The 27,057-nt window shown below is 39.3% G+C and overlaps 1 protein-coding gene across 4 annotated transcripts in view; it reads left to right on the forward strand.

The window, feature by feature from the left end:
• Nucleotides 1-62: 62 nt before the first annotated feature.
• The window catches only part of LOC113535242 (zinc finger protein GLIS1), a 111,462-nt gene continuing 84,467 nt past the window's right edge, over nt 63-27,057 (forward strand). The window contains exons 1-2 of one of the 4 annotated variants that reach the window (XM_034306347.2): nt 63-528; nt 2,196-2,573. In XM_034306347.2, the coding sequence (XP_034162238.2) occupies nt 465-528; nt 2,196-2,573 (442 nt within the window). In that variant the 5' untranslated portion in view covers nt 63-464. The remainder of the gene's footprint in view (nt 529-2,195; nt 2,574-27,057) is intronic. The other 3 variants (XM_034306345.2, XM_053235984.1, XM_034306349.2) reach the window with 3 other exon arrangements.

Genomic DNA, 27,057 nt, shown 5'->3' on the forward strand with positions numbered 1-27,057 from the left:
TTGTTAATTATTTCGAATAGCTTTAATTTTTAAAGAGATTAATTTAGTGGCTTCATTCATTTTATTTTGTTTATATTTTATTTTTTACAGCTAATAAAATTATTTATTAATTTTAGTTAGGTAATTATTTTTTAACATCCTTTTTTAAAAAAAACAAACAAACAAAACAAAACAAAACAAAAGTATTTATTTGATTTGCTTTATTTATGACCACAGTGTGCAGCTGTGATGTTCAGGATGTTGGTTATGGCCCCGCCCTGCTCGCTGCTGATTGGTGCGTTTGGCTCCACCGCTGCGATCTGATTGGTGGATGGAGCTGTCAGTCAGAGAGCAGCGCGCTGTTTTGGGCTTTCTGCAGCTCCGATGCTGCGGCAGCGTGAGTGTGTGTGTGAGAGTGTGTGAGTGTGTGTGTTGGGGGAGAGGATGAGGACGCACAGAGTAACAGTGTTAATGTGTTAGAAAAGATGATGAGGAGCCCAACATCAGCTACTCAACACTGCACACTGTGGAGCTGCTCACCTTCTGTAGGTACGTGGACACTTAACACACTCAACACACTCAACACACTTAACACTTTACACACTTTACACACTTTACACACCCCGGGCCGGGCTGTCCATCACAGCAGCTTAGATCCCGAATTAACACACAGTGCTTATTCAGTTAACTCTCACAGTGTTTAATTAACACCTACTGGAGGTCTTTATTCAACACTAATGATGAACTGAACACTACAAGTCTTAATTAAACACTACCATTTAACTGATAACTACAAGTGTTAATTCAACACTAATTATCAGAACACTGTGGGTCTTAATTCAACACTAATAATTAACTCAACACTGTAGGTCTCAATTCAGTGTTAATATTTAACTGAATACTGTAAATGTTAATTCAACACTAATAATTAACTCAACACTGTAGGTCTCAATTCAGTGTTAATATTTAACTGAATACTGTAAATGTTAATTCAACACTAATAATTAACTGAAGACTATTGATCTTAATTAAACATTGATAATTAACTGAAGACTATAGATCTTAATTAAACATTGATAATTAACTGAACACTAAAGGTCGTAATTAAACATTGATAATAAATGAACACTATAGATCGTAATTAAACGTTGATAATTAACTGAACACTATAGGCATTAGTTTAGTACTCTAAGGATGAAAGGAATTCTTCAGGTGTTAATTAAACAAGAGTTTTACCTGCAGATGTTAATAAAATTCTAATTATTAACTGAACACAGTATGAGCTCTGTAGGGACCCGAAATCTGAAAAAAACCCAAAACTGAATATTAACACTGTATGTGTTAAGTGAATGTGGTAAGAATTAACTGAACACTATAAAAGATTCATCGAATGCTGCATGAATGAAACACTTATGAGGCACTACAACAGAAGAGTTAATTTAGCATTAAAGGTGTTAATTAACACTAATGATTAACGGAACACTATAGGTGTTCATTCGGTGCTAGTAAAAATTCAGTCAATTCTTCAGGTGTTAATTAAACACTAATAATTAACATGTTTTAAAGTCAGATTTTAATTCAATTCTAAATATTAACCGAACACTGAACACTGCAAGAATTTTAAAATGATAGTTATTAACTAAATGATCGTGCACGAGTTAAACATTTCTGTGAAGCGATACAGTTAATTTACAGTTAACTGAACAATGTAGGTGTTAATTAAATTCTACGCATGAGCCGGCTGCTGTGCGAGTCAGTTAAACACCGTGAGCATTAACTGAACACTGTAGGTCTAATATTCCAAGCTGGGTTGAACGCTTCTAAATGTTTATACAACACAAAGGTTAATCCAGCATTGAGTGTGTTAAGTAAAGTTTGTAATAGTTCACTGATTCAAGTGAATTAATTCCAGATGATAACTGAACACTGCAGGTGATAAACGAACACTAAGCATTTGAACTAAACGCTGAAGGTGTTAAGTGTAGCTGTTCATCCAGGATTGAGAATGGAGAGTTAAATCTGTGTTAATGGAATTAAAATGTGTCTGTGAGTGGTTAAACATTAACACATTCCTCTTGGGTGATTTGAGGTCATATATAATTAGATTTATACTTTGGAAAAAAGGTTTCAGTGTTTAGAAACGTGCTGCCATCTGATCCTGTCTCTGTTTTTGTTTCCAAATCGGCGCTCTCTGGACATTACAAATACTGCATAAGGAAGAAAAGAATGGTTGGGGGAAATGAGCTCTTCAGTGTTCGTACATGATTTCTTTCCCTCTCCTCCTGGGCAGGTAAGAGGAAGCCGTGCTGAGTTATTATGCGCTGAGGGTTCGAACATGCACACGGGAAAATCGGAAGTGCGCATCCACTCGAAGTGCGCGGCGCTCTTGGGAATGCTCGGTCACCATCACGGCTTTACTGACTTTGCTGAGCTCACGGATCTGTGCTGGAAACAAGACGAGTGTGTGGAGTGCGTACAGGACGCTGACCTCCTCCGTCCGAAAACGGCGGCGGCCCAGGAGAAGGCGCAACTGAATAAATCTCACACATCCAGCTTCTGCATGGCTCCAGGACAAGGACAAGGACAAGGACAAGGTAGGGGTGCTCTTTTTTTCGCACGTGAAGCCTTAACTCGATAGAAAGGCTGGACAGAATATGACTGAAATTATTCAGGAGTGTAATAATGGTTCGTAAGAGTGATGGCACACTGTGATTACGCACTGTGATAAGTTTGCACTTCTGCTAAAGGCTAAATTGGTTTTAAACAATATTTCGAACAATAGTTGTGATTTGTGTTAGAACTGAATGTCGTCTTTTTTTCAAATGGACAGCTGTGAGCAGGTACCATGACGTATTAAAACTGTCATGTTGGATTGGATGTGTTGGTTATTCTATTCGTCCAGTGCTAATATTGCTGTGTATTGTGAGGGCAATGTTAAACCTCACTGGTCAAGTCGCAGTGCATCAGTGTGTGTGGCTATATGCTAAAGTCAAATGAACTGCAGGTTCAGCGTGTTTACGAGGAGATCAGCCATGAATGGTCCACCCTTGTGGCACGCATGGCTCCTGATAGCTGAGGTTCACGAGGTTCACAGTTTGTGATGCGTTTATTAATATGGCAGAACTCAAGGACATTTGGTTGGTGGTTGATGCTAACTGTTATTACAGTGTTTTCTTGCGTTAAACAGACAGTACATGACCTTCACAATCTCAGAACCTCTGTAATGCTCACACTATATGATTTTGATCACTTTGCGATCAGTTGTTTTGTGGACGTAGCGGTTCACACACTACACAAACGATCACAAACAATACACACTATTTCACCTGGAGAGAAATCCTGCTTTCTCATGGCATTAAATACGAGAGCTGACCATCATGTGACCTGAGCCTGTGCAACAGGTTGTGGTGATTGTTTCTGCACTATTATGTACAAAACCAAGAAAAAAGAGAAATAAGAGAGTAATGTGGAGGAAGGATTGGTTGCGGAGAAGTAGGCAGGGAGGATTGTCTGTTCTGCAAAGAGAACTGGAGGTACAGAGCAAAGAAACATATTTTTTCTATTGTGCATCTCCAGTCAGTCATCAGGTGGTGTTTTTATTTTTGCTGTTCCTACAACCACTTGGGCATGGCATGACAATTTCTTATAAAAAAACAAAATATTAATGTTCTTGTTCTTACAGTAGCTTGCAGACTGAGAAAACTGTGTCGCTGAACCACTCACTCTACACAAGCCTGAGTCATATCCCCAAAATTAGTGCTAAATGTTAATATTCCCCTAACCCTAACGCTCGTTTCCACTGTCACTGCCTTTATATTCTCTATATAAAAGATGCTAAAATACGAAAATAATATTAATATTATTATTATTCATGAATTCTCAGTGTGGTTCTAAAACTTGATTCATAATTGGTTGAATGAAACTCAGTGTTGATGTTGCATCATCAATATCCTTGATTAAAGATCGGCCTGTATCCAAACACACACACACACACACACACACACACACACACTCATTGTCATCTGGAATGTCTGGGATTTGTCAGGATGATCACTCAGAGCAATCAGCAGAGAGATCATTTAGATGCTGATGCCTTCTCTGATCTGTCACAGTCTCAAAGGCCTGTAATATAATAATGATAAACAAATGATGCATTGTGGAGCCTGACCGAAAGCAAACAGTAAACCCTAGTCACGAACTGATGAGCTGAAACAGTTCTGTTAGAGTAGGAAAATCACTAAGCTGTGTGTTTACAGAAGACGACTCTGCGAATATCTGCCTTACGAAAGGCGGAGGCTCTTGCCAAACGCCTCAAACGCTCCAAATATTTGCGGATTTAAATCACTTTTCATCTAGTAATAAACCACGTTCCGCTGACAGCTCTGCGTTAGTTATTGTACATCACTGAACATCCGTGCTAATTGGATACAGCGGGTTATTTGTGCAGCCAAAGACAGACGTCACTTTCTGGAAAGGACTAATACATGGGAGAGACGCCAGAAAACCTTCGACCTTCAGCTCCAGCTGCCGCCAAGAAGGTTTTCGTTTTCTGAAATAACTCGATGCTGATAGTTTCATTCGGACAGAGTGCAGATTGCAACACACGGTCGTACCTTACTGCATTATCACATAGTGCATCAGAGAGACCGCCCCATCTGCCATCTTTTCAAACTCTAATCTAATCCGATGAACATAATTATAGGATTGACTTTTCTGAGAAGGACACGTGACACGGGCTGCTTCACATTATTCAGAAATAAGCGTCTTTAGAAGACAGATGTTCTTATGATGTTTAGAAGTGCTTACAATAACTAGAAAGCAAAAGCAACCGTTCCAGGGATGCACTTTCTGCGCTTCCTTTTCTTACTATTACTTATCATCCTTCATTCAGTCTCTTCTCTTCAGTAAGCATTTGATCCTGGTCAAGGATGTGTGTGAAATATCTGAAAGTGCGCATGGAGCTGTACGTTTAGTGTCAGAGTGTGTGTGTGTGTGTGTGTGTGTGCGTATTTCATATCTTTCTTTGTTTTAAAAATAAATATGAAAGTAAATAAGTATATATCCTGTGAGCTGAAGTGTTTAAATGGAAAGCCTTGTTAGAAGTCAGGATTGTTGCATAACCATAATTATAATTATGACTCGAAATTTCTACTAGAGTGCAACCGCTATAATAACTTCTTCCATACGCTTTGATTTTTTTTCTAATTCTGCTAAATTAATAATCACATATTTTATTACAAACCTCTGTATTGTATTTTGGCACAAAACAGTTTTCATATTATCATTTCATAATTTTTGAATCAGCACAGAACAGGTTTGTTGTTTTACGGTGAACATTTTTATGAGCCGTTATTCCTTCACATTTCTTAAACGTCTCATCGTCATGCACACTCTCACTCACGATACTTTTAAATGTGCACACAAATGGATTTCAGAAATAATGTTTTCTCTCTTCATATCACAAGCTTGGCTTTCAATAATCCTGTAATTAAAAGTAATGAATATTTAGACAGAAATGTGGTTCTGATTTTTAGATTAGATTACAGTTAGCCAGAGTAAGAGAACTTGTATACCAGGAAATGCTCTTTATCACAAGTGGAATGTCTGGAATATTTGGAAAGTGGAAAGTCTGAATATTTCAATAATAGGAAATATAAAATCTGTTGTGCAGTCTGCAGAAGGTAGTGTGTATGTGTGTGTGTGAGAGAGAGAGAGAGAGAGAGAGAGAGAGACACACACACACACATGTGCGTAGGCTGTGTTAATACCAACCGAGTATATTTTCCCCCAAACCCATATTGCTGATGTGTGTCCTGAGTGGATGTTGTGTTTACGTGATGGTGGTGTGTGTGTGTGTGTGTGTGTGTGTGTGTGTGTGTGTGTGTGTGTGTGTGTGTGCGTGTGTGTGTGTGTCCTCGGTGAAGGGGGCGTTGTGTGTAATTACCCTCGCTTCCCAAACTTATCATTACGCTAATGGTACTCTCCTATTCGCAGTTGTCCCATCGCACAATAGAGACTTGCAACGTTTGATTGGGACTTTTTCCTGCCAAACTCGAACCACATGTGTGTGAATGCGCCTCGGCATTTACGAGCTCCGATCCCACAGCCGCGTTCTCGGGCCCTTCGCGGGCAAAATGAATAATCTCATTGTCTCTCGCACTCAGAGACACTCGGCGAGGCTGGAAACTGGCAGCAGGCTGGCGGGCGTGAAAAAAAGAGCGAGGTTTACACATTTGTAAGTGGCACTATTAATGCGGAGTGGAGCGAAGAGACACTTTGAGCGAACGGAAAACTCGCTGGAAAACAAAATACGTCACGGTGCAATACACGTACAATGTAACGCCACATATAAAGTTGATTATGTTCCTCTAACAGCACGTCCCGAAGAGTTTTATTCTTCCTATACCACAGCCTTTATTAAAGATTGACATAGCATACTTTTGTCCATTTATAGTTACATTTAATGATCTGGAACCTCCATGAAACCAGGCAGTTGCTGTTCTCACTTATGTTATAGCAGCTATAAACAGTCGTTCCCTCACCAGCCGCTCTATTCTTCTTTTTCTTGAAGTTAATAAGAGAAAAAAAGCAGCTTGTCATGTTACCGAGAAACTGCAAAGAAGCGTAAACTCCTCTGTCCTGAAGACGTCGGAAAACTTAGAGTTACAGCTTTACCTCTGACTGATACAAAGCGCTGACACTGGAGACTCCTTCCTTACATGCTACATAAATGTCTCCTTACAGGAAACATCACCATATAAACCTTTTTTCTAAAAATCTATTTATGTGGAGAATCCGTCGTACAATCATTGATTGATTGATTAGTTAATTGATTGATTGATAGATTGATTGATTGACAGTAGCGCAGAAACCTCCCACCTCAGCGGACACATGAACACACTGTGCACTTTACAGGCGTATTTTAAAGAAAGGAGCATTTTGGCCCATATTCACTTCATTTTTTTTGATGTAGCACATGTTCCTGTCGATGTAACGCAGGTTTCTGTAGTTTTATGCTGATGAAATGATGAAATTTCCACTCTGTTGGTGTGCTTGCAGAAAACAGTAAAAGTCAAAATGTAGAGTAAAAGTCTTTACAGTAATCAAGTAGTAATTACACTCCTGAGTTTGGTTTGATCCGGGTGTTAATTGAGCCGTGGTGGTTTTACCCACCGTGTTTCTCCATGTGTTTGGTTGTAACTCGTGTCCTATTCTGCTGGCTTCTTGTTCCAGCATATAACAGCTACATATGTTACTATAATTATGCAGTAAGTGAGAAAATGTGTGGATTTGGCCAGCTAACAGGCGTGTTCCTCTTTATTTTCGCTCCGAGAGGAAACAGATTTCAGGATATTTGACAGTTTCTAAATCTCTGTGTATAATTTTTGCAGCTGAATAATGCAGACTGTTTTTCATCCAAACACAAAAGGCACAATGTCTCGGGTATGAAACAGCATGAAGAGCATGCAAATGAGCAGAAATTACACATCACATTTAGATGGATTTATTCAGGACCTTCTTCAGGTGATTGAATTTAAAGCTGTGGATTGTTTACTGGTATGAAATGAGGATGTCAGTTTGAAGATTTATAAACAAACCTGTATGAATCTATCCTATATGAACCTTAATAACCTGCCGTCTTTATTTACATTTTATAATGAGTTTAGTTACGCTTAATTACTCATTACACGTTTATTTACAGTTCTAACTTTTGTTCTGTAAGCATTCCTGACCTTCTTATCGAGTAATTAAGCAACGAAACCTGACTAAACTCTAAAGCTAGTGATTGCAGCTACAGCCAGCTCTTAACTCTTAACTCTTCCTGTATTTTTCCTCTTTATTTCTACTGTTTCCTGTGTCTGGCCACACCTCTTTCCCCCATCAAAGCCACAGGCGATACTATCATCAATCGGCAATGATGAGACAATGCTATATTACACACGATCTCACAAGCCTAAACAATATTTAAAAAGTTAATTGAAATTTAAATTATGGTGTGATATTGGCACATGCCTATAGCGTATATAAGTTGCACCACTTTATGGTGTGATTATTTTATGGTGTGATGATAAACTGGTAGCTATAAGCTTCCCTTCACCTTGTTAGCTATTTTAGTCGAACAGCTAAAGAAGAAAACTCCAAGTGCTTTTTATTTACCTATTTATTTACCTAGCGTACCTTTGCGCCTCCTATTTTTTAAGGGTCCTTGGAAATTTCCCCACCTTTGCCACTGTAAAAAAAGAGTATAGTGTCTGAAGAGCGTTGGTTGGGGGAAGAGGAAGGCTGGTCAGTGTTTTTATTGCAGTTGCAATTCACCTCACAGTCAGCAGATGGCTCTAAACATTACAAATGACGTCTTTAAGTGAAGTTTTTATCCTGGTTTAATCCTCCACCTATCCGACTCTCTAGGTTTTAGTGTATTAAACGGGGGAGGATTGCCTTCTGTGTCTGTTCAGTCACTGAACAAAGCCCACGTTCTGATTATTTGAGCAGATTTTTTGTGTGCTTTTGTGTGCAGTACTCTAAGCTCTGTGCTTTTTGGTGTCTACATATGAATCACATGTTTGTTTTATGCACAGGCCTAGTGAGGCCGTCCTCTGACCGAGTTGGCTTTGGAATACTGTAAGCCAGTGATTGCATCACTCAAAAACTGCTTTGAATGGGACGATGTTTTTGGATTGAGCAATCTGGATTTTGGGATTGTTCTCATAGCAAACTTCGGACAACAAACATGTGTTGGCTGATCGACTGCGTTTGGGGTACAAGGGGATTTTTATGTACATTTCATTTCTAGCCAAATCTTTCCTTTTAGGTGACTTGTTGTCCCAGATCCTCCCCTTCTCATCTCATTCCTTTTCTCTCTCACTCTCTCACACACACACACACACATATTTCTGCCCACTCAATTCTGTGTTGACTTCAGCATGAAGGCATGGATAATTGCGCTGTGTAATGTTTACAGCATGTTCCACTGATTCACAAAGTCCCGGCGCTGAGTGTGTCTTGGTATTTCACCAGAGCTGAGTAAGGTGGGACTCAAAGTCTTCTAACGAGGAAACCATGCAGCGTCAGTCACACTATAAACTGGCTGATTGGGGGGAATATAATGTGTTTAGTCATTCAAAGCATACGCACATCTGTAGGCCTTTTCCCATCTGTTGATTCAGCAGGGTTTATGAAGTTAAGCTCGGAGCTGCAGACAGAAAACGATTAAACGCCTAAAAACTGGTGTGTGTGGAAGAAGGAAGGCTGCATACGCCTTTGCGTAAATTCTGCACATCTCTGGAACTGTGCTGGAGGGATGAGCAGCATTTTTCTCAAAGAACTTCCCTCATTAATGTTCTGAAGATGGTGCTAGAGAGCGGTGTCTTTGGATTATCCCTGTCATCCTAGAAGAGCCCATGCCCATCAGGATAGAAATGTTTCATCATGTGATAAAAGTGATCAGACAGAAGAACTTTGTATTCATTTACAGTCTATCTGAAGGGGAGAAGTGGAGCCATGCCAGTGGAATAAATAAATACCCCACAGTCACTGTTTTTCCCTTTAATCTGTCACTCGATGGATAGGTAGAGTCAGGTAACTGATGCGGAATCAACAGTTCTGTGTGTGTGTGTGTGTGTGTGTGTGTGTCTGAAGTGCAGTCATTTTTATTCTGACTGACACCGAACAGTTTTCTCATTAGAACAGAATGTTTTTGAGCCGTGTCTTACTCAACGTGCATGAAACACCACAACACACTCAGCACTGCACAGTTCAATAAACAGATAATGAAGTGTTTCTTTTAAACATGGCTCATCCTGTACGCATCGTTTCCCGCACTATCAGAGTATGTTTAGATTAAATGTGAAATAATCAGAACATAGCGTCCATAATCTGAGCAGGAGAGCGCTCACCATCGCAACCTCTACTGAAAAATGTGATCTGGTTTGAATAAGTGTTGAAATGTGTCTGGAACAGCAGAGGAAGTGCACTGATGGAGCAAACTGGCTCTGCCAGATCATCGTAAAATGTATTTTTAGCTCCGACCTTATCTTGAGAATCACTCATAAAACTTTCTCTCCAGCCTCTTTTCCTGTTCTGTTTTTGATGTGATTTTTTTTTTGTAAAGGTTTTGGAATCCAGCGCCGTGTGAAATGGCAACCTGATCTCGTGAGAAATTCATGACTGGATTTTGTTCAGTTTCATACTAATGAAGTCACTAATGGCAAGCTTGTAACCGTTGTTATAAAATGTTTTTGTGCGATTTGAGTTGTGTAAATTGTGATGAATTTGTGAATGTTTGAGGCCGTGTTGGAAAATGGAGCTGCTCTCGTCTTGGCTGCCTCAGTGCCAGCGTGCCACGGCTAACCACGCATGCACACAGCACCAATTACTCATGCATTTTTAGACGGCTGTGTGTGTGTGTGTGTGTGTGTGTGTGGAACTTTTCCTGATTTACATTTAAGCAGTGGCACTTGCTGTTCTTGGATTCGCTCTACATTTTTTGGTTAATCAAAGAAAAGTCCGGCTGTCGTTCCAACACGCGTCTGCATTGCACGCTTCCTGCAGTCGTACGTTATGGGCCAGTGTGTGTGTGTGTGTGTGTGTGTGTGTGTGTGTGTGTGTTTTTTTAGTGTTAAAGGTGACGGATGGCGAGTGTTTTGCAGCAGGCCAGCTGTTTTCCCTTCTCCCTCGCTCACTTTCCCCCTAATGAAACACAAACACGCTCGCGCGCCGATGCCAGGCTCCCCGGTGCCACTTTTATTAGCATCAACTATTATTCTTTTATACTGAGGAATGCCACAGAAATTCCATTACAGTACATTCAACACAGCGCGTGAGCTGAACAAACCCCGAGCTGAGGGGATAAACGAGGGGAGAGAAAGGAGGGAATAAATAAGGGAAGAGGATAAACGAGGGGAGGAAAAAAAAACAATAAATGAGAGGAAGGAATAAATGAGGGGCAAGCAGGGAGGGAATAAACGAGAGGAGAGAAACGAGAAAATAAAGGGGGACAGAGAAGGGAGAGAATAAATGAAAAGAGAACAAAAACGAATAACCTGTGGAATAGGGAAGGAGGGAAGAGAAAGGTGGGAATGGGGGGAAGAGGAATAAATGAGGAGTAAAAACGAGTGAATAAACTAGAGGAAAGAAACAAGGGGATGTGTTAGGAAGGGGAATAAACGAGGGTAGAGAATAAATAAGAGGAGAGAGAAGAGAAAATAAACGAGGAAAGAGAAAGGAGAGAATAAACTAAGGGGTATAAATGAGGGGAGAGAAAGGAGGGAATAAACAAAAACATGCAGAGACAAAACATGGGGAGCAACTGAGGGATAAATAGAAGGAAGGAATAAACGAGGAGAAAGCAGGGAGAGAATAAATGAGGGAATAAACGAGGGGAGGGAAACAAGAAAATAAACAGGGACAGAGAACGGAGAGACGAATAACCTGAGGAATAAAGGGGGGAAGAGAAAGGTGGGAATGGAGGGAAGTGGATAAATGAAGGGAGAAAAAGGAGGAATAAATGAGGAGAAAAAAGGCGTGAATAAACTAGAGTGAAGAAACAGGGATGCATTAGAAAAGGGAATAAACAAGGGAAGAGAATAAATGAAAGAAGAGAGAAAATAAATGAGCAAAGAGAAAGGATAGAATAAACTAAGGGGAATAAATGATTGGAGAGAAAGGAAGGAATAATGAAGCGGAGAAAAAAGCATGGGGAGAAATTGAGGGATAAATAGGAATAAAGGAATAAATGAGGAGAAAGCAGGGAGAGAATAAACTAGAGGAGGGAAAGAGAGGTGGAAGAGACAGGTAAGAATAAACGAGAAGAGAAAATGGAGTGAATAATAAGTAAAGATGAAGAAGGAAATAATCAGAAGTGGGAAGAAACAAATTTATTAAAACTTGACTTTTAACGCTGGAGTTTTTTAGTCATTTATTTCTGTCTTTTACGCTTTAAAACTGATTTTTCTGGGATAAATGTTCTGTTTTGTAGAATTAGTAGAAAAATGTTGTTGGAAGGTTCGTTCTAAAAGGTTCTGTCTGATTTGCCGGCTCTTGTTTACTGACCTGAACCTGATGATATATTTCGGATGGAAACACTTTCCTGAACGTTCACTAGCTTTGGGAATAATTATTTATTCGCTTATTGAGGAAAAGAAAACCTTCTCTGACCAGCATGAAGTCGAGACGGAGCTCAGGTGAGCTGATGGTGGAATTAACAGCGATGTTATGTGTTTAAACTCTTTAACAGACTCGATGGAAGGACTTGGACGTGAACTCTAGCGTTTGTGACTAAGGCTTCGATATGAAACGTTACAGTTTGTCCTTCTCTATAAACATTTCTCCGCCTGTAGTTCAGTCCTGCAGTGCTGCCTTTACACTCTCTAATGAGCGATGAATGGTGTGAAGGAGCCCCCGAGTGTCAGTAAAGCCGCAGTGTTGGACTCGGAGCAGGCGGAGTTAAAGCTCTTAAGCACTTATTACCCTGAAGAACGAGTGAAAACGCTCTGCAGCTCTGGATCACTTCGACACTGAGAACTCCACAACCTGCGCTTTTATTAACCACCGCTAATAAAGTTCATAAACCGCACTATTAGGCTTTATAATGCCTTTTCATAACAGCTCTGGGGTTTCAGCCAGCCAATCAGAGGAGAGAGAGTGACACGGCCCTACGGAGAGAGAGAGAGAGAGAGAGAGAGAGAGAGAGAGAGAGAGAGACGGATGAGTGGAGCCACTCCGCTCTTCACTAATGAACAAATAAAATCTCACACTCAGCATATTCGTGTTTATCCTACTCTTTTCTCCACGTAGTTTCTCTCCCCTTGTTTATTCCCCCTTTTCTCTCCTCTCCTTTTTTTCTTCTTTCTCTCCCTATTTTTTCCTCTTGTGTATTCCCTCCATTCTCTCCATTTTGACTTCCTCTTGTTTATACTCTTCTTTCTCCTCATTTAATGCAATTAAATTTTATTTATAAAGCTTTTTTAAACAATGTCACGAAGCAGCTTTTCAGAAATCCACATTTAAATTTTAAATTTATCCCTAATGAGCTAAAAATGTAAACATAACCTTAATTTAATATTCTAACACTTAACTATGATATATATTCACACATTGCTGCTGCTGAATTCTGGATTGTGATTGGTCAGAAGGCGTTGATTAATTCAGCTCTGACAGTTGCGGTCATTCTGATACGTTATCGTTTCCATAGTAACAGCTCATTCACAGGGACGTGTACAGCGAACGCTCCAGTAATAATAAACAGATTTAAAAAAAGTTTGATATGGTAAAGCTTTCTGTAAATGCGACGTTTATGGAAGGAGTCTCCAGTGTCAGCGCTTTGTAACAGTCAGAGGTAAAGCTGTAGCTTTATGTTTTCTGCGAGTTTTCTGCTACAAACTGCGAGTTTTTTTGTGTCTTATTAACTGTACGAGAGAGAAAAAGAGCGGCTGGTGAAGGAACGACTGTTTATAACGTATGTTTTGTGAACATTCCACAACATTAAATATTGTATATTAAATAAACGGAAAAAAGTGATGTCATTCTTTAATACATAAAAAAACGAATTGTTGGAAAATGGCAGTGGAATAAGGAGAATAAAACACTTGAGGACGTGCTGTTAAAGGAAAATAACAGGCTTGAAGCACTCGAGTCCAGACTCCATACGTTTTCTTGGTATTGGACATTTGTACTTGGTCTTGACTCGGTTTTGTTTGTTTATGGTCAAACTGAATTTGTAAAAATAATGTTTTTGTCTTTTCTTTTCTCATGCGTAGAGCTTGACAAGAAGTAATTCCTTCTTCTAGAAAACAGAATAATCATCGGCACAACGCGCAAACAAAGCCGACTAGCTGAAATAAAGCCTCTGCCTCGAAAGCAGTTTGATGGTTTTCAGTCTCGTTGACTCACTTTCTTTAAGACTCGATCACTTTAAGACTCGATCACTTTAAGATTCGATCACTTTAAAGACTTGATCACTTTAAGACTCGATCACTTTAAAGACTTGATCACTTTAAGTCTCGATCACTTTGAGTATCGATCACCTTAAGACTCGCTCACTTTAAAGACTTGATCACTTTAAGACTCGATCACTTTAAGTCTCGATCACTTTAAAGACTCGATCACTTTAAGTCTCGATCACTTTGAGTATCGATCACTTTAAGACTCGATCTCTTTAAGACTCGATCTCTTTAAGACTCGATCTCTTTAAGACTCGGTCTCTTTAAGACTCGACCTCTTTAAGACTCGATCTTTTTAAGACTCGATCTTTTTAAGACTCGATCTCTTTAAGACTCGATCTTGGTGATATTTCTTGCCATTTTGTCCTCACCTACTAACTTCTGAATCTTTCCTTGGCTCATTTTCTCCTGATAGAGTGTGTTATAGCAGAGAGAGAGAGAGAGAGAGAGAGAGAGAGTGTCAGTGACAGTGTAATGGAACCTCGCTCGCCCTTCACTTTCATTTCAGTTCTGCTGCAGTAACACACGTCTCTTCCTGTTTGTCCGCGCAGTGAGGTCGCAAGGTCACGCTCAGGGAAGTGGTCATAGCCGGGTCAGACGAGAGGTGGATTTTAATAAACTCTCTCTCTCCCTCTCTCCCTCCCTCCCTCCCTCTCTCTCTGTCTGTCTGTCGGTTTTAGCCTGAGGTTATTGTCACAGACTTGGAGCTCATGTTGAAATGAAAGCGACTCGGACGCAGGAATAATCTCGGCTGAGAGAGATCAGTGTGTGATAAGGAGACGTGATTTCTCACGATACAGACCTTCCACTTTTCTTTTTCTCAGTCGCTCCGCTTCCCATCACACAGACTCTTCTACATCTCTCTGCTGTCTTTCTTCCCTGTACCATCTCTGGAAGAAAGGAATAAATGAAGGAGAGAAAGGAAGGAATAACCGAGGGAAAAGAAAGAACAATAAACAAAGAGTCTCATAAGGAGGGAAACAGAGGACGGAAAAAATAATAACGAGAGAGAAAGGAGTTAATAAACTAGAGAAAAGGAGGAAAAGAATAAAAAAGCTGAGAATAATCAAGAAGAAAGAAAGTGAAGAATAGAGAAATGAGAGACTGTAAAGGAAAAAAGGAAGCAGGGAAGAAACAACGGAAAAGAAAGAAAAATGAAAAAGCAGAAAGAAAGGAGAAAATTAAATGAGAAAGAAAGAAAGAAAGAAAGAAGCAAAAAGAGGGAAAGTATGGAATAAAAAAGGAGAAAGAAAGGAATAAAAGAGCACAAAATGAGGAAATAAATGAGGAGGGAAAGGAGGGAATAAACTAAGGGGAAAGAAAGAAAAGAGAGAGTAAAGAGGGATGCAACAAGGGTAAAGAAAGGAGAATAAAAGAGAATGGACAAAATAAAAAAGGTGAAAGAAGAGAGGGAATGAATTAGGGAAAGAAAAGAAAACAGAGAAGGAAAGGAGGAGAATAAACAGTGGGAAAGAAAATAAAGAATAAATAAAGTATAGAATAGAAAAGAAGTGAGAAAGGAAAAAATAAGTGAAGGAAGGAAACAAGGGAATAAACAAGGGAGAAAGAAATAAATGAATAAGAAGGAGAGTGAAAGGAGTGAATAAACAAGGAGAAAAAATAAAGAATGAATATAGAGAATAGAAAAGAAAAGAGAAAGGAGGGAAGAAAGAAGAAAATAAAATGAAGAGAGAAAGGCCAGAATAAATGAGGGAAAAAAAGAAGTGAATAATAATAGAATAAAAGAGGGGAAGAAAAGAGGGAGGTAAAGAATGAGGAGAAACGAGGGAAAGAAAGAAGAACAAAAAAGGAGAGAAAGGAGGGAATGAGAATTGAAAGGTGAAGGAATGAGGGAAAAGAAAAGCGGGAACAAAAAAATGAGAAAAAGGGAAGAGAATAAACAAAAGGAAAGAAAGAATAAAAATTAGAGAGAAAGAAAGGAATTTATAAGAGGAAAGAAAAGAATAGAATAAACAAAGGAGAGGAAGAACGATGGAAAAGTAAAAAAGGAATAAATAAGGGGAAAGAAAGAACAGAATAAAAGAGGAGAGAGAGAAAGGAGGGAATAAAGAAGGCAAATGAAAGGAAAGAGTAAATGAGTGAAAAACAGAGACTTCACTTCTCCGCTCAGGTTGTAAAATAAAGCTGACAGTTTGCGCGCTCACTGCAGAGGCTCATGGGAGTGCAGAGCATGCTGGGAAACGGGGCGTGTGCCAGAGGAACGTGTGGAATGTGTGACTTCAGCTTTTCAGCATTTCGCATCGCTTTTGCTGACTTATCGCCTACCGCAAATATTCCACCCTCGCTGATGAGTTTTCCAGGAGACGCCGTGCGCCAAGGTTTCCACCGGCGTGTGTGTGTGTGTGTGTGTGTGGGAACGTTTTCATCACACTGCAGTAAATGAAGCGTGACCACTGAGGTACTTTTGTGCGGCGTTAATTCCAGCGTGTCATTAACGTGAGAAATAACACGTCACATAACGGCTGAATTTATTCCACTGAAACTTTTTTACGCTTCAGACTGAAACGTGTTGCATTTCTCAAACACAGAAAACGTCAGCGGCGTGTGTTAAAGTTCCAGTCTGACCACACAGCGTTTCCCAGCACACACTCCGTGTCCAGCGCTAGCTCTTCAGACTCCAGCCACGAGGCTAACGTAGCTAACAAGTGCTGCGAGTTTCGAGCTACCGGTTAGCATCGTGCATTAAATACTGTGGAACAGGCTGAGAGAGAGACAGACAAGGAGAGAGTGCAGAGTGTGAGACAGAAAACAAGGTGAGACAGACAGACAAACACTGATACTGAGACAGACAGAGAGAGAGTGAGACAGACAGACAGACAGAGAGTGAGAGAGACAGGAAAAAAGTGAGACAGACAGAGAGTGAGTGAGAGAGACAGACACACAGGGAGTGAGACACAGAGTGAGACAGATGGACAAACACTGATACTGACATAGACAGGCAGACAGAGAGTGAGACAGACAGACAGAGAGTGAGACAGAGAGACAAATAGATACTAAGATAGACAGTTGTAGAGTAAGACAGACAAACAGAGAGTGAGACAGACAAACATAGTGAGATGTACAGCACACACAGAGAGTGATACTTATGGAGAGGCAGAGAGTGAGCAGACAGACAAGCAGAGAGTGAGACAGACAATAAAACATACTGTGAGACAGACAGACAGACAGGAGGACAGTGAGACAGACAGGCAGAGAGTGAGACAGTGAAGAGGAGTGTGAGGTAAGCAGGGATGTTGTGAGACAGACAGGCAGAGAGTGAGACAGTGAAGAGGAGTGTGAGGTAAGCAGGGATGTTGTGAGACAGACAGGCAGAGAGTGAGACTTACAGACGAGCAGACAGACAAGAGGAGTGTGTGATATCCAGGCAGAGAGTGAGACAGACAGCCAGCCAGAGAGAGTGAGACACAGAGTGAGACAGACAGAGAGAGTGAGACACAGAGTGAGACAGACAGAGAGAGTGAGACAGATGTGTAACAGGAAGTGCTTGTTATGTGTCACTCTGACTTCCTGTCAGAGAGAGTGAGTGAGCATGGTGTGTGTTCAGGAGCTGAGTCATCATTCTGTGTTTTCTGCTCTTCTCTTTTCTTCTCGTCTCCTCTCGTCTCCTCTTGTCTCGTCTCGTCCTCTTCAGCACGTGCTCTGTAGCGATGCTCCTTCATAACGGCGGCGTCGCGTGTCACTGACCTCATGCGTTAGTGTTTAAAAAGCTGAAATGAAGTCAGACAGCACCAGGTGCCGAAGTCTTTCCCTTCCAGACGAGTCCACAGCCGCCGGAGCCAAGTGGAAAAAAACCCTGAAAGATTTTAAAAACTGCAGCTTATTTTCTCTGACAAATGATTCTTCTGCTCTCGCACAGTTGGGTTGCGTTTATTCCTGCGGATAACGATGCTTTAAAGACGTACGGGTTGTTTTTGTTAACGTCGCATTTGGAGAAAAACCCAAACTGACTGCTTCCACAAACGCCAAGCAGCTGCAGCGCTTATGGAGCAGACTGAAAGCAGCTAACAATCGTTTCAATAATTCCATTTAATTTAAACATCAGCGCTGCTGAGATCTGGATTCTGCGCTCGTTCTAATACATTATCGTTTCTATAGTAACAATCATAGCAATTTAAAAAATGTCTAATTGTGGATAGAAGGAGACGATAATTTAACGTTTATGGAAGGAGTCTCCAGTGTCAGAGGTAAAGCTGTAACTTGAAGTTTTCCGAAAAACTTTAAACATGTAGCATTTTAAATTTAATATAATAATAATAATAATAATAATAATAATAATAATGTAAAACAGAGCTGGGGATATGATGATATAATATCAGTATCATGATAAATTGTTACAGTATGCTTGTTTGAGATATTGTGGGTGTTGTGGCATAATTTTTTCACAATAAATAAATTTCATTTCATTACAAACTGTCTGAATGCAGCTGATTTGATGTTAAAATGTTGCACTTAATCTTTAAAATTAATTATTAAATTAAAATTAATTGTTAAAATTTCCACAGATTTGTCTTTTTTCCTTGTTATTTATTTGTTTGTTTGTTTTCAATATTTTTTTTATTTGGTAATACAAAAAAAGGAAAAATAAATGAATTTTTCTAGACATTACCTGAAGTAATATAGTAATAAATAAAAATGAAGTGATGCATCTTTGGGAACGTTGTTAGATCCTTTTTTTTCCCCTTTACGGATATAAAGTGCAGTAAAGAATTTATTCATGACTTGGCCTTTCACCCTCCGGGCCGCGCCGCGTCCTAAATCACATTACATCACGTTAAATCACGTTAGAGCAGCGAGCGGACTGAGAGCAGCCCGGCTCCAGAGATGGAGAGATAAACGTATATCAGGTATACGGGTTACTCGGCATGAGCTGACATCAGATTTCCATGTCACAGTCGTTTTCTTAGCTTTGAACTATTAAAAAAATATTTCTCCATTGGCGAGACAAGCTTTAGTAAAAGCACTGTGTGCTTCTGGAAGCTGAGTGATTTACTGTAACAGTGCTGTGTCTGCTAAATGTCTGTGTCTGCTCTTATTACTACTGTATGACTACAGTATGGATAATTATTCATCAAACACCTTAATTCTCTAGAACAGCAGCTCGGACAGCAGCGCAGGTTATTATTCATGCGCTCGCTCTAACACGTTATCGTTTCCATAGTAACACCTCATTCACAGGGGCGTGTACAGCGAACGTCCACTGATGATAAACAGATTACAAAAATCATTGATATGGTGAAGTTTCTGTAAATTACTGTATTTATCATTTATGGAAGGAGTCTCCAGTGTCAGGGGTAAAGCTGTAACTTTAAGTTTTGCGACGTCTTCAGGACAGAGGAGTTTACGCTTCTTTGCGGTTTCTCGGTAACACGACAAGCTGCGTTTAGAGAACAAAGAGAGGCTGGTGAGTGAACGACTGTTTGTGGCTGCTAGAACTTAAGTGAAAGCCTGTTTCACCAGCATTAAATGTAACTATAAATGGATAAAAAATATGATGTGTCGTTCTTTAACACATTAAAAGTTGTACTTGTTGGTAAATCGCTGTGGTGTAAGAGGAATAAAACACTCAGGGACGTGCTGTTAGAGGAAAATAATGAGGAACTGCGCTTCATCACGCCGCACCGGCGTTGATTATTTTCCTATAATTACACGACACGGAGTGTTTTATCGCTTACATACGGTATATCACTGTCTCGATGTTGACTGAAATCATGTGCTTTTATTTATTCAAAAAAACAAACATTTATAAATAAATAAATTAAAACAACAGCAGGATGATAGATACCAGGCGAAGATGTTTCTTAGCATCAGAATGTGGTTTCAGTGTTTCAGTATTTGTCCATAAATTATTATTATTATTATTATTATTATTATTATTATTATTATTTTATTACTTTATGAAGCAAAACGTAATTATAAACAGAGGACAGTTTACTCTATCAGTTTAATTTGTAGTTTCATTTAGTAAAACAGAATTAAAGAGTTCATTATTATTGTTATAATCAATGTATTTGTTATTTATTACCTGTAATTATGTTTACTTATTTATTTAGAGAATCAGTTTCATTTATCTTTTTTTTTTATTATTCTGTAACATTGACATAAAATCTTTAGCACAAACTCACGCGCCTCTGTAGTGTTTCCAGTAAAGCACCTCAAACACACACGTGCAGATCTTTTATTGACAAATAGCCATCGTTTTTTTTTTATTTGAATAATTTGGAATTGTGTTTCATATTTGCTGTTTTATTTCTTTTACAATAAAACATGTTTTATGATAAAATCGGGCAGATGGAGAGATAGCGGAGAGTGGGTGAGGAGATGGAGAGCTCGCTGCACTCCTGCTGACCTGAGAACTGAAACGAGACACTAATTTATTTCAAATGCCGAGAGTCAAAACAGACCTCGATGTGAACGACGAGACACGACTGAGTCCAACAGCACAGAATAACACATACCTTCTGTTTCTCCATCTGTGCAGAGAGAGAGACAGAGAGAGAGAGAGAGACAGCGAGAGACAGAGAAAGAGAGAGAGATAGAGAGAGAGTCAGAGAGAGAGAGACAGAGAAAGAGAGAGACAGAGAGAGAAAGAGACAGAGAGAGAGTCAGAGAGAGAGAGTCAGAGAAAGAGAGAGAGAGACAGAGAGACAGACAGAGACAGAGAAAGAGAGAGAGAGACAGTGAGAGAGTCAGAGAGAGATAAAGCTTATTAGACTGAGAGACAGAGATAGAGAGAGCGAGAGAAAGAGAAACAGAGAGTGAGAGACAGCGAGACAGAGAGAGAGTGAGAGACAGCGAGACAGAGACAGTTAAAGCTCATTGAACTGAGAGACAGACATAGAAAGAGAGAGAGAGAGAAAGAGAGAGAGAAACCTCATGAGGTCATACAATTTTTTATTTATTAAAGTTTCCCTCATCAGCTTCATTTTTCTCTCTCTTGAAGTTAATAAGACAAAAAACCAGCAGCTTGTCATGTTACTGAGAAACTGCAAAGAAGCGTAAACGCCTCTGTCCTGAAGATGTCAGAAAACTTAAAGTTCCAGCTTTACCTCTGACTGTTACAAAGCGCTGACACTGGAGACTCCTTCCATAAGTGTTAAATAAATGTCTCCTTACAGAAAACTTCACCATATTAATTATTCAGTTCAACAAAATTCATCCGTTTATGTGGAGCGTCCGCTGTACACGTTCCTGTGAATGAGCTGTTGCTATAGAAACGATAACGTATTAGATCGAGTGCATTAATATAAACCTGTAATTTGCAGCTGCGCTACTGTCAGAGCTGCTGTTACAGAAAATGACCAATCACAATCCAGAATTCAGCAGCTGTGTGGTGTAAATGTTGTAGCCAGAGTGAGTTCATGAGTGTAAAAGAAACATACAGGACTTCTGGCTTAGACTTTGTAGAATTTATGATGTTTGACCCGTTGCTACGGCGATACAAGAGACACCTGAAAACTACAGCCGATTCACCGAAGGGGAAAGGACACGAGACGTGAAAGATGCACAGTTGTTTCAGTTAGCAGTTACTCTCACTTCATGTTGACTTTATTTAGGTGAACTTTGACCTGTGACTTCACGAGCCTTGGTCTTGTGAGCCAATAGAAAAGAAGGAGGCGGGACTGTGGTCTGTTTGCTTAAAGAAAATGGCGGAGTTGATGATTATTAAGTAGCTTCACACAAAAATAAATAAATAAATTAGTCGTCTCATCCGCCAACACACGCTAGGTGGTAAACTGGTTTCTCTCTGTCTGTGTGCTGGAATGTTTTTGTTAGCAAAGTTGCCACCTCTGTATATCTGTAGAAGAACATAATAATTAATCATTGTACGAATGCAGAGACAACACCAGGACCTGCGTTCGCTGCAGACTGTTCTCCGCAGTGTAGCAGCATGATTTAGATGAACGTCTTATCAGAGCGCGGTTCGGTTTATGATGATAAAGAACATACAGGTTCGTTTTTATAAGCTCTCCCTCCTCTTTTTTAGAGGAATATGGAGCTTTAGAAACATGTTTCTCATTCCGTATCGCCAGATCGCTGCCAAGTGCACATCTTGAGTTGCATTTTCATACGCGCTCTGCGTGTTTACATGGGGTCAACCACGTTCTCAGAACGGCTGTGTCCTAATTGACTCCATATAGTTTATACTCCGCTCCAGCGGTAAGCGGGCACGTCATTTCACCCAATCACTCGACTTTCGTTACGTTCAGCTCAGTGAAATAATGATATAGGACCTGTAGCTAGCATAAACATGAATTAGCCACATTAACATCTAAGTAGAGAATTATATGCATTCTGTGGGATCAGTGGTTAAGGCATTGGGTTACTGATCAGAAGGTCATGAGTTTGAATACTAGCATCTCCAAACTGCCACCTTGAGCGAGACCCTTAACCCTCAACTGCTCGGCTGTATCCTGTCTCGATTGTAATTCGCTTTATCAATCCAAGTGACAAAGTCCGTCAAAATTCTTACACAGTTTTCCACTGAACTGTAATCGATCAGCCACTGCTTACTGTGCTAATGCTGCAAACAGGTACTATGGCTTTATAGCCTCGGGTTTGCATAAAATATCGGAAGAAGTGCAAATATAAAAAATTACTAATAAAATTTGGTAAATTGTATCATCTATATCACTGCTAACCTACAGTTCCTCACTCTTCACACTGTAAAACAATGTTCTGTAAAACGTACAGTGGTTTCCATGGCAGCAGAGTACAGAGTAAATTTACAGCAAATAACTGTAAAACATTTTTATGTTATGCCTCACTAGCGCGTGTCGATTTATCCAGCCATGAGATGAACTCGCACTAAAAGACTGAAGTGTGAAGGTTAACACGTGACTCCTCAGAGAAACGTGAAGTCACGTCTTTTCTAACTGCTGCTCGTGCTGCGTCACAGGGCGGCGTAAGTCGGACGGCGGAGTTAATTTTGTGCCAAAAGCTTCAAATAAAATAATAAAATTCACGAGCAAAGACACTTGGATGATAAAGAAATGTGAGACTGTAGCTACAGACTATTCAGTAGCTACTTTTAACACGTTTCCCTGCCGCTGAGTACTCGGCCCCGCTCTTCCACCGTCTCAGAGGCGGCTCCGCCTTTAATGGGGTGGGCGTGGTTAACTGTCCGAGCTCCTCCCACTCCAAAATCAGTTGACCAATAGAGAACTAAAGTGAACGCCTTCTTCTAAGACACACCCCCATAAAAAAATGTCCCAGAATTCAGAAGCAAAAATAAGATTGCAGAAGAAAAAAAAACAGCATCAGAAAAAGACACAAATGGGAAAAATAATTAAAGCAAAGTGAGAGTGTGAATCAGAAATAATCTTTTTTTTTTAGTGATTACTTTTTTATTTTTATTTTTTTAGTGATTACTAATCTAATCACTAAAGATTAGTTCTAATCTTTTTGAAAAGAATCATTTGGATTTGCTTCTCATTACTTATCGACTCATTTGCAATGTATTTTTTATATTTTGATAATTAATATGTATTTTATTTGAAACTTTTGGCGCGAAATGAACTCGGAGGAAAGCGCTGTCAGCCCTCTTCCGCATCCATGAGCACTCAGACGCCCACGATTGCCTAGTGATTGACAGCGGGGAGAGAGTAAGCTCCTCCCACTCAGAGGGGCGTCACACTTTGTTTGACTCAAGATCTCTGATTCAATTCAATTCAATTCAATTTTATTTGTATAGCGCTTTTAACAGTGGACATTGTCACAAAGCAGCTTTACAGAAATAAATGGATTCACAAAAATATATTGTAAATATTTGAATTTATCCCTGTGATTGACAGAGCGAACGTTTTTCTGAAGTAGTTGCTAAAATAAAGGGCACAAAAATGATCTGCTAATTTTCAGCCAAAAGAATCTTTACGTTCTCACTCCTGCTTAAAGATATTAGATATCCCACAATGCATTGCGTTTTCTGGTACTTTACTTTAAACCTTTACAATCCTCTAAATAATAAAACACTCCTGTTGTGAAACACACTGCACTGTAAATATAATCAATCAGTAAATAAATACATATTGTTTCTTTAAAGTGTCGCAAACTTACATTAAATGCTCTGTGGTTTCTGTTTAGATATATATTCACGTCACATCACGTCACGTCACGTCACATCCCTGATCGTCTCATACTTAAACAAAAACTAATACTTAAACAAAAACTAATACTTAAAATACTAATCAAATAAAATCTGAATAAAGTTATCATTTCGAAGGTGATCAGTTTGCCACTGTTTACTCCTGCTTTCTTCTCGTAAATCGACTTCCTCAGACTGGACTCACTCACTCAGTACCTTCAGCATGTGGTTACTGTAGATTAGGACTGGAGCATTTTTATGAGTGTGTAAGAAACGGAGCACTGCACCGGTGCTGTGTGTGAAGTGGCGTGATGTTGTTATTGTTCTGTTTAGCGTAGGTCCTGGTGGATTCGTCTCATAACACACGTCTTCTCTTTGTCTGTTTTATGTTTAATAGCTCGTATAAACACAACACACCACACCAGTCATCCTTTCTTTCCTTTTTTTTCTTTTCTTTCCTTCTGCCTAAAATCCTGTATGTTAACCCTTCCATGCAAAAACTATTTTACGAACATGTCCATATTCTTTATTTTTTTAATTACGTAAACTTGAATGTCATATGAATTTTCAAGTTATATAATTGATAACAGTGTAAAGGGATTTTCCATGTTTAGGAATACCGTGAGTTCAAGAATAAAATATCAGACTTGGGGGGAAAATAAATCCCGTGTGTTTATAAGCAAACATTTTTAGTATTCAGGTTTAAAATATTTAATGTTGATGACTGAAATGATAGAAATGTTGTTTTTCTGTTAAAAATTAGTGAAGTACAAACTGTTACACAATGCAGCTGATTTCAGAAGTAAAACAAGAATAATACATTTTTAAACAGTTTTTTTTTTTAGGTTGAGATTTTGTGTAGAAAGTTTTGCCCGCAGTCTCGAGAGCGTCAGAAATGAGGATAATGATTTCTGTTAAATGAACGTGATGTAAACCTTCAGCCTGGACACCGTGCACGTGAACGGCTTCATTTCTGTGGGTTGGTGTTTCAGCTCTCACGTGAATATTCCTCTTCCACGCTGCTCACATACTGTTTACCTGATTTCAGGGTACAACGTGTTAGAATGATTTTTTCAATGTATTCATTTCTCACTTTTAACGTTTACAAGCTTATGATTATTAAAAAATCAATAAATAAATGAGTTTGTGAGACGTGAGTCTTAATGACGTGATGAGGAAACCAATGATGTGTGCTGAGCTAAGGTAACGTTTTATAACTTCACTTTAATAAGTGAAATAAGTGTTTCTTTAACTCTTTTCCCCCTCAAACACTCGCTTTATGGCAGAATTAAACTCCGGGCCTCGACTCGAAGCAAATAAAGCGGTGTGTTAAAGGAAACGCAGAACGGGAGAGAGCCGAGCTGTGGTCAGCTAAAATGACGGACGGCCTCGCTCGGCTTTTCTGACACACGCTGGGTTTGAAGAACGTCATCATCATCATCCTGGAGACTTATGAGAGCCGCTGATAGACGGGCTGTAACTCAGGAAGCTCGTTTAAACCGCCAGACGCCTTTCACGCGTTTTTTTTCCTTCGAGAAAACATCGCATTGCGCCCAGAGTGCCCGTGCCAGGTCCCACTACGAGCCTCAGGAGCTCTGAAGCATGAAGTGAGGCCAATAAGCGGCAAATCATAAGGATACACACACACACACACACACACACACACACACACACACCCCTGAGAGCCAAAATATACTCGTTCAAACACACACAGAAAACCTGGAACCTGCTGTCAGGCCCTGTGTGTGTGTGTGTGTGTGTGTGAGTGTGTGTGTTTACATTAGGGGTGATGTAAAATGGCCAGAATTCATATTACATATTTCACTTCTGAATTTTTACTATAAAAATCACTTTTTGTGTTTTGGTCTCGAGGGATGCAGTCGTTAGCATCTCAGTCCCGCCGTGTCGAGGATGTAAGCTGAAGAAAAACAGCCTCGTTTATGGGCTTGGAGCACGAGCTGGAAAATGCCAGTGACCAAACGATTAGGTTTTATAGTTACAGCAAACACACAGAGCTCTGCCAGATTACAGCAAAACGCGGACACACAGCCGTGATGCGGCTCCAGATCCTCCTGCGGCCCGCGCTCACACACACACACACACACACACACACACACACACACACACTGAACACCGTCTCCTCAACGAACACCTCCGTCTCAGTCTAATAAATCACACTGTCCTCCTGAAACAGGTCTGAAACAGCAGAGTGCTGCAGACGATCAAACTGTGTGAGAAGAAGAGAAGACAAGAGACGAGCGTAAACATAAATACATGAGTGAGTGAATAAATAAATAAACAGTGAATAAATAAATAGATAAATAAATAAATAAGTGAGAAAATGAATAAATAAATAAATGAGCGATTAAATAAATAAATGAGTGAGTGAGTGAGTGAGTGAGTGAGTGAATAAATGAATAAATAAATAAATAAATGAGTGAGTAAATAAATAAATGAGTGAGTGAGTGAATAAATGAATAAATAAATGAGTGAGTGAGTGAGTGAGTGAGTGAATAAATGAATAAATAAATAAATGAGTAAGAGAGTGAGTGAGTGAATAAATGAATAAATGAGTGAGAGAGTGAATGGATGAGTAAATAAATCATATTAATCAGCTTTGCTGTGTTTTTGCGCGATATCAGTTCATTTTACTGTCATTTTCCAGTAAGAATTTTTTGCATTTCAAATATTTTGCCATCATTTTATAATTTGTCTTCCTTTTATTCTCACTTCATTCTCACTCTGTAGCTCTTTCAGATCTGCCTCAAGGGGAAAGTGCAGTAGAATAATAATAATAATAATAATAATGATGATAATAATAATAATAATAATAATAATAATGATAATAATAATAATAATAATAATAATAATAATAATAATAATGATAATAATAATGATGATAATAATAATAATAATAATGATGATAATAATAATAATAATAATAATGATGATAATAATAATAATAGTAATAATAATAAAGACGTGAATAGGTGAATTTATAAATAATAAACAAACAAACAGCAAATAAATACAGCA

Source organism: Pangasianodon hypophthalmus, chromosome 8, assembly GCF_027358585.1.
Source record: "Pangasianodon hypophthalmus isolate fPanHyp1 chromosome 8, fPanHyp1.pri, whole genome shotgun sequence".
Taxonomy (NCBI): Eukaryota; Metazoa; Chordata; class Actinopteri; order Siluriformes; family Pangasiidae; genus Pangasianodon; species Pangasianodon hypophthalmus.